Below are 9,578 nucleotides of genomic sequence, written 5' to 3' on the forward strand. Positions count from 1 at the left end.
GTCTCATCAGACCAAGAATTTGTATTGAGGACAAATTGTCCTTCTCACAACAGTTGTAACTTGTTAGATTATGCTTTTGGTGTAACAAGGCATAATAAACCTTAGTTCTTTCATTATTTTCTGAATAAAAAATGTTCACCATTATCTTATTAATACTTTTATGTAGTACAAATTCAATAATTAATTGTGTGCAATAAGTATGCCTTTTCCCTTTCTAACATTCTCCTTGTATAAAATTCCTCCTCAAGCAGCGCCAGAGAATAATGCTACATGCACTCCTCCAATTAGGGCCCTTTAATTCCATTTTAACATGTATTATTCATCAACAAGTGTGTGTGTGTTGTGATGTGAACCAGCGTGCCATTTTTTTTATTGCTCATTAAAGTTCATATAACAACCTGTTTGACGTTAATATTTATAAGCCAATTGCGTCCACATTTCAAAAAGAAAAGGAAAAAATTACGCAAAGAAAGTCGTAAATCATACTACGATCAATCACATCCCTGGAAAATGTTTTCTTTTTCTAAATTTAGTTTCAGCATTAACATAAAGTGATTGGCTTGTATAGCATGGCATCAAGTTTCCACAATGCACTTTCCAAGTCAACTTATTCTAATGAATCATTTTCGTCGTAATTAGGCTTTAAACAAACCATCTTTTCCATATTTTCCTAGGAATCTATTGCGTTTGCCAAACCATATTCAAAAGGCAGAAAAAATATTCTTGTGGGAAAGCAAATCGCTGTCCACTATCCAGGATTTTAGGTATCTTGTAGCCATTGGTGTAACCTTCACACAATAGACGGTGAGGGATTTGCCACATTCGTGCAATTAATCATCCAATGACTCATTTAATCTCTATAAATATATAACTTGAAATATGTATTCTAGATATGAAGATGAATAGTTCATCTTCATTCATGCATGGATGCAAGAAACTCATTTTCATGTGCAGTTGACCCCATTGTCAAGCTTTTGTCTGGTAGTGTGTGTTAATTGATTCTTTGTCAAGGACCAAACCCCACTTCAAAGCGTGTGCTGATGTTGCCAAGAAATTTCTCTCCAATCTATAGACTTTTGGCATGCAAGACGTGTAACTTAACGGTTAAGGACTTCAACCTCTAAGTCTTCTTTCCCTTTAAATCACCTTAATTTCATTCACATCAAATTTGAAAAAACAAAATGCTAATTAAGCATTATGTTTTACGCCACTATAGATAAAGATCTAAACCTAAAACTAAGCAAAATTGTATCAACTCTTCATCAATACAGGTAATTATGCAATTAGAGAACTCTTCCTCAAACGGCATGGGTGATAAATTAACAAAACCGATTGTGATGACATTTTAGGAGAAAATGGAAAGAGGGAATGACAACTGCGAGTCTAAGCTCTTAAAACAAGTTTTGCTCATTCATTAATTCATTCACCATTGTGCTGTACATGTATCGGGACAAAACTTCGAAGGAAAAAACGCAAAAGGCACGAAAACCCATGACCTCTTTTTCTTTCTTCTGTGTTCATTGATAATCTCTTACATAACTCTCTTCATTCTAAGCCCTTTCTTCTTCTTCTTCTTCTTTTTTATTATCATTATTATTATTTATATGTTTATTTTAACTAGAAACTTCTTCCAAAAGCTTGTACCTTCTGACCTTATTCCTGAAGACCTGTTTGGTGGCACCACCCGAATTTGCTATGTCTTCTGACCTGGTCCTCCTCAGTCTCTCTTCCAAGGCACCGTTCGTGACTATTCTCTTGCGGGTTGAAACTAGAACCGGTGGAGATTTGTGGGGGGATGTGGATGCTGATGGCGATCTTGATGAGTCTGGTGACTTTGGTTTCTTAATGGGTTTCTGAATTTGGAGATGAAGGATACCACTCCCTTTGGGTCCCTTCTTGAGCCCCATGTTTTGAGCACTGTTGTTGATACCATTCTTGATTCTCTTGATCCTGCTCTCATCATCGTTGTTCCAAATTGACGAGGAGGAATTCGAAGAATTGCCCGACTTCTCTTTGGTGTCCTCTCTCTGACTCAAACACCAATTGCAGGTTCCAAGAGACTCTGGCTTCGGGTACAGATTGCTGCAGTATCTGCCAAATTTGAGGAAAAAACGAGGGTTAATTTTGAAACAATCAAATTATGAACCATACCCAAACGAAAAACTAGTCCATCATACAAAAGGGTCTAATCTATAAGGCCAGTTTTGTTAACATATAAAATAAAAATTGAAACTTGTGATACGAGAAGTGTCTTGGTTTAGTATACGACAGTGTCTGGAATGTGATGATAAAACCATATTAGAGGAGGAAAAAGAAAGAAAGAAAGAAAGAAAAAATATTATATACCCACCTGTGCTGAGATCTGAATTGGCAAACTCTGCATTGAAAAAGCTGATCAGAGAAGCCAAGATCCCCACACATGCAACACTCTGTATTGGGTGCAGAGTGAGATGTTCCTTTGGTTGTCATGTTTTGGTGTTTCTCATTGAGAGAGAGAGAGAGAGAGAGAGAGAGAAGATATTGATAATTGAGGAATGAATAGCTAAGGGTGTGTGGCCACAGAAGAAAAGGCGAGGAGACCCACAAATGACAAAAGGAAGTCCATATAAATAAAACACATGGACTTAGTTTCCGTGTGACCGTGTTTGGTGATGCTGGTTGTGTTGGGGTGTATTTATATGTATATTTAAATGCAGCAATTTCGTGTTGAGGTAGGAAAGGAAAATGAATGAATAATGGAGGCTGTTTGAGGAATGGGAATGGGAAAGGGATAGAGACATTCCTTCTTAAAAAATAAAAATAAAAATTGAAATGGTTGGTCCAGTTAGACCCCATGAATATGATATTGGAAAAGGGAGGGTCATGGTCATGGCCTAAGAGCCTCTCCTGGCCTAGTCATAGACTCGTGAGGGAATGGAACATTGCTTCGTTAGGCCAAAAAGGCTAAGCACAATTAAGAGGAACCTTATCTAAGACACCACGCTTTCCCCTTCCACATTCAGAGAACTACATAATTTCTATTTTTTTTTTCCATTATGGGATTTTTGCTACGTCTTTTATAATAAGAGATGCCAAAACAAAATATTATCAAAACATGACGTGTATATTATAATTTTGTTTATCGTTTTTCTCATTTTTCATCTATGTTATAAGATGCGTCAAAATTCTTTTCCTGGAAGGGTATACACTCTCCATAGAAAGAGAGATAAAAAAGAAGGAAATAAGTAATAAATGTGATGATATTGGAAGGTGAAATAATTAGCCATAGTTAGAGGTGTAAGTGGAGAATCAACCTCTTACACGAGTTTTTTCTTAATAATAAAAAAACACACTTAATTATATAATTAAGGTATAAATATAGTGTATTCTCTTTTAATCATGCATCAAAGTAAAAGTGATATAATGATATTGTTCACCATCATGATCGAATTAAGTTTGAAAACCATCATGATCGAATTAAGTTTGAAAAGTATAAATAAGATCAACTCGTTATCAAGAGATAAATATGATTTTATTTTTGAGTATTTAACACTTACAACTCTTATCTCTTATTATCGATTTAGACATAATCGAGTGTATTCTGCAAACAATCTCATTCTCTTTGAGGAGATACCACGACACATAGAACTTACAAAGTAGACAAAGTGAAAGTACTTTAGAATACTATTACAGAGAATGCTAGAAAAATCATATTCACCAAAACTATAAACACGAATCAAGATTAAGTCATCAATACTCGTACCTTGAGTTCTCAAGACTCGGCCTTGGGATTTAGGAAGGCATCTCCAACATAACTACCAATTGACAAAGACATCGAGAGACCCCTCATGAACTATTTTAGATATGAGAAGAGATAAAGAAAATGTACTACCAGAACACAAATTACATAGCAATTAATATCCATCCACAACATAGAATTAACCATTTGCACTTGTTGCTTAGTTTATTAATACTGGAACGTAACTAATTCACGTCTCCACGAGAATCAACTCAATATCTAATAACAATGATAATTATTAAGATCAGTTACATGCCCAAAAGCCTATAAATATCACTTGAAGGAATACTTTTCACATACTCAATACTTTCATTCATTACCTACTCACTCATTCTCAAACTATTACAAACTAGAGCATTGGTGGGTCTTCTACAGGTGGACCACCACTTGGCTTTCAACCATAAGCTCGACAGCCCTTAACATAAGAAGTCAGTTCGCTCATACAACTCGGCATGCACCTTGGATGACTCCAACTCATCCTCCATAAGAACAAAATGAAGTGTTGAGAAAGCATGTCAAAAAACTATCAACCCAGAATGCAATTATTTGAGGCCGGAATATCTCCACTCTCAAACATCGCACATGGCACACAAAAAAGATAAAACATACATAGTCATAATCGTATCCCATCTAACATCTAGACATCCATTTAGCATGCCTAAGTTGGCCATCCATAGTATTTCATAGGCATGCAACACCAACATATGGTTTTCTTCGTGAACTTCAGTTGCACCCCTTCATTGACTGCATCATGGAAGCCCCATTCCGGAAAGGATGGAAAATGCCTCATCATGGACAAATATGATGACACAACCAACTTAGATGAGCACATTATGGTTTATGTGACTAAGCTAAGCATTTACACCACTATTGATGTCATCATGTTCGAGTATTCCTCACCCCTAATGAGTTCACCCAACTAACAAAAGAATCCATCACCTCTCTTTTGTTAATGTTAACATCAAAATTCACCACAAAATTTGCAACAAGTCAACCTCATGACCTCACCTCGGTAGCCTTGGTCAACATCTAACGAGAAACGAAAGAATCTCTTCATACCTTTATGGGGAGGTTCATCACCAAAAACCTTGAGTAGACAACAACTCTTCATCACTTATTTACATCCTCAAACTAAGATCATTTATCAACAGCCTTTGTAAAAAATTGGCCCAAGACCTGTATCGGCAGAGAGCTGCAAAATATGTGCAAATGAAAGAACTCTCACAATACCAAAGTCAAGTAAGAGTGAAAAAAAAGTCAACCGAAAGGAAGATAGATTCAAGTGAAGACACAAGGGTATGAGGCTGACGACCCCAATACAATCCCCTCTATGCAAGACGATCGTACATATTGGAAGAGGTCTTATTTGTCAAAATCTTGATGGTTCCTGGATGAACACAATTTATTCACACTTTTAGCATAGTTAATTGGAATTTTATCATTGGTTTAGTTCATAAATACTTATTCTTAGCTTAGTTTTGGTAAATGAGACATAAAAGAGGAATTAATTATAAATTATCTTATGTGTGTACATTTTTCACTTATATTGATTCATTTTTTCTTAAGGGTGAATTAATGGAGACTGAATTCTTGAATAAAAGCTTCCAATTTGTAAATTTTTGCTTAGCGCAACATAAATCTACTTAGTGGATATACAATTTTCCAGTAAAAAAATTAATTGTTATGCCCTCAACAACTTAACCATGTGCTCAGTGAATTAGCTCTAGAAGGAGAGGATTAGTAAAATAACAATCCACTCGTCAAATGTATTTTGTGTTGAGAAGATATCTTTGCAAGCTAGAATGCATAATGAGTCAAGATCTAACTCAAAGTGATTCGACTAGATCCACTGGCCTTGTACAACTTGTATAACATTGTATACTCTATGTAGGGACTTGTAAAGTTAGTTAGGAGGGAGTTTCATTTAGTTTTCTAGGTTTTCTTTTACATTTTGAAGCAACTTTCATATAATTTAATTCACTTCTTCTTATATTCAAGTTTTATTTCGTTCATTCTTCTCTTTAATCTCTTTACTTTCTAATCTTGAAAATTACTTTTCTACTTTTAGTTGTTTTCTTCAAAGTTTTCTAGGTTTGATTGAGATTTGGTTTTATATAGTCCCAAATGTTTAAATGTCAATTATAAAGTATAATTCATTTTGTTCCAAAAACTCTTTCAATTACTTATTAAATATAATTTAGAATTATGTTTTTACTTTGCTTCGAATTGATTTCATAACTCTAATATGAATTGAATATGGATGATCAATTGTTATTAACTTTTTGAAATTTGAATATTTAGGAATTCATATATATATATATATATATATTTATTGTTTTGTGGTTACAAATAGTTCTAAAATTTAGTGATACACAATGAAATAAGGAGAAAAATTAGAGAATGAACCATTGTTTTTTCATAGATTCCAATCTTAGACTTTAGAATAATTGAAATCATACAAAACTCTGTAACCTTATTTTGAAATTGAATTAAATATGACATTAAATACCAATTGCTCCTTATGAGTATGACTAAGTTTAATCTCTACATTACTTACGAAATCTTATTTGAAAGGCTTATGCAACTAGAGCTTCATCATTCCCCAAAGGACTAACACACCACCCAAAATTTACACTAACATGTAGTGTCAGTATCATACACTACAAGAAAAACTCAAATTACATTCAGATTATTACATACAGATAAAAATCCGTATGTAAAGTAGGTATTACATAGGGATATTTACATACGGATAAAATATCGTATGTAAATAAACATTACATACGGATTTTTCCGTATGTAAGCAAAAAGTCGTTACATACGGATAAAATCCGTATGTAATTTTGGTGCCAAGAACCGGAAAACATTACATACGAATCCAATCCGCATGTAAGTTATTTTTAATTTTAATTAAAAACAAAACTGTTACATACAGACGTTTTTCGTATATAACTGATTTTAAAATTAAATAAAAATAATAAAAATAAATACATATGAATATTTCTATATATAAATTATTAATTTTTTATTAAATTATTACATACGGATTTTTTTCTATATGTAACTTTTTTTTTTAATTGTTACATACGAATTGGTTCTGTATGTAAGTTATTAATTTTTTTTTTTAAATTGTTACATACGGATGGTGTCCTTATGTAAGTTATTCATTGTTTTTTTTATTTATAAATTTTGCAGGTAGCATATTTAAAAATGATAAAAATTGTAATATATTAAAAAAATAATTTATAAACTTATATTATTTTATGAAATATATTTTTTTTAAATTAAAATTGTGAAAAATATAACATGCGAATTTATTAACAAACACTGCATAACTACTAAATTTAATATATTATTTTATATATTACATAATCAATCCGACCAAATCATTGCAATATATATTTAATAATTATAATTATAATTAATATATTATTTATTTTCAATCTAATTTTATTTTAAGTACTCTTTTATTATTATGTTTGAATAAAATAAAGTTTACAAGGTGACTAATACAGAAATATACTTAAAAAATATACCTCTTACATTAATTAGTTATTACAAACAAGATATTACCATAAATTTAGTTTATAAAAATATAAATATATAATTAAATTAAAATAATTATTTACTTCTAATAATAAATATTATTTATTTACATATGATATTTATTTACTTCTAAAATAATTTTTTTGTAAAATATATTATTTTCTTTTAAAAAATTAAAATTGTAAAAAATGAAACTTGCAAATTTATTAAAACCGGCACTCCATAACTAAATTTAATATTTCATATATTACATAATCAATCCGACCAATTTATTAAAATCATTTCAATATATATTTAATAATTATAATTAATATATTATTTATTTCTCAATCTAATTTTATTTTAATTACTCTTTTATTATTATGTTTCAATAAAATAAATTTTAGAAGGTGACTAAACCAAAAATATACTTAAAAAATATACATCTTACATTAATTAGTTATTACAAACAAGATATTACAATAAATTTAATTTATAAAAATATGAATATATAATTAGATTAAAATAATTATTTACTTCTAATATGATAAATATTATTTATTTACATAAGATATTTATTTACTTCTAAAATAACTATTTACTTCTAATATGATATCATAAATCAACAAATAAAGAAAATAAATATTATAAAAATATAATTAAAAATTAAATAAAAAAGAAATGTTACATACGAATAACGTATTTGAAAAATTGAAATTGAAAAGCAGCACTTCAGCGGAAAAGTGAACCCTAAATCACAAACACCCGATAGCAGCACCAGCAAGGCCACATTCCAGCTGCTAGCGGCCACCACCGCAGCAACCATCTCCTCCGCGCAACCGGTACCACCGCAGCAACCGCCATCACCGTAGCAACTGCGACCACCGTTGTCCTGGTTCGGAGAAGAAGCACGAACGTAGTCATCGCCACCATCACCACCGCGCGACGTTTTGCATTCAATGGTCACCACCGTGTGACCTTATCCGGTCAGTCGCCACCACCGCCGCAGTCATTCAGGTTGATGGTTTGTTTTTTGTTATTAAGTTGGAAATTTGTTGGGCTTTGATTTGTGTCTGCTTTTGTGTTTCACCACTGGCTATGGAATCTTTTTGCTTACTTTTTTTTGAGGTGGTATTGGTTATGTGCCTATGTGGTCAAGGAATGGAAGAAAGGAGATTTACAGTATTGCATATTAAAGAGGTGGTATTGGTTATGTGCCTATGTAGTTCATTATTTGTTCTTTAGTTTTTTTTTTTCACATTTCGTTCTGCTTAAGTTGGTTCTTGCTTGTGTTGACTTGGAGATTGATTTGTGTTTCATTTTCATGGTTATTTTTGTATAGATTCAGCTGCTTTAAAGAGGTTGTAGGAGGACTGTTACGTGGAACTCAAAGCTTCTTTTTGTACGGTTTGAAAGGTTAGATTTAAGAGTTGATAATGCTGTAATAATTTGAAGAAATTGCATAAGATATGAAATTTAAAAGAAATTGCATGATTTGATATCCAATAACTCCAAGTTGTTTTAGCCAATTTTCTTTGATTATACTTATTAATTGATGTAGTTTTTTTTATCAGCAAAGAATAAATAAATTAATAGGGACATTTCAGGGATGTCCCAACCCTTTTACAAAAACCCATCCGCCACATGTGGTAACCCCCATGTAGTTTAGGCTTCCAAACCTGCAGCAGATGTACCTCACAGCAAGTCCCTACACACGTGGGTTTCACCACATTTTCAATAAAAGCTAGAAAACAACATAATAATATGGTTCTTAATCCCATCCTGCTAATATGCATAACCTCAAGGCACTAAAAAATATAAAATTACAGCGATGTTATCCCAAACATGAAAAACTGTAATGATCAGCAGAAACCTTGGGATAGGAAGACTTTCCGCATCCAGAGTCGCAAAGAGGATGAATCCTTGTTACCACCACAGCTCTGCATCATCGGGATCTCTTCTGCAGCTCCAACTTGTTCTACATCTACTCGGCTTCCATATGTATTCACCACCAAGTTCCAGCTACACCAATTTATAGCTTCACATATTTTACTACTCTAACCAACATAGAATCTATTCCATCCTTACGCGCCCCTGCATAGAGAACATAATACAATTAATTAATTGACGTAGTTGCTTGTTAATTGATTATAGTTATTATAATGAAATGTTGTAATAGCCAATTTGTGTGAAACAAAAACATTATCCAAATCTGGATGACTTATGGGAATCCATATATGGTTGAATTAGGCAGACTTTGTAACACGAACTCTTA

At 32.3% G+C, this 9,578-nt stretch overlaps 1 protein-coding gene across 1 annotated transcript; it reads right to left on the reverse strand.

The window, feature by feature from the left end:
- Positions 1–1,384: 1,384 nt before the first annotated feature.
- Positions 1,385–2,699, reverse strand: LOC137824430 (uncharacterized). Its single transcript, XM_068630077.1, has 2 exons — positions 2,351–2,699; positions 1,385–2,091 (listed from the first exon to the last, which is right to left on the reverse strand). Exons 1-2 carry the CDS (start codon positions 2,467–2,469, stop codon positions 1,614–1,616), a joined length of 597 nt encoding a protein of 198 aa, XP_068486178.1. The 5' UTR covers positions 2,470–2,699; the 3' UTR covers positions 1,385–1,613.
- Positions 2,700–9,578: the final 6,879 nt, after the last annotated feature.

Source organism: Phaseolus vulgaris, chromosome 8 (genome assembly GCF_000499845.2).
Source record: "Phaseolus vulgaris cultivar G19833 chromosome 8, P. vulgaris v2.0, whole genome shotgun sequence".
Classification (NCBI taxonomy): domain Eukaryota; kingdom Viridiplantae; phylum Streptophyta; class Magnoliopsida; order Fabales; family Fabaceae; genus Phaseolus; species Phaseolus vulgaris.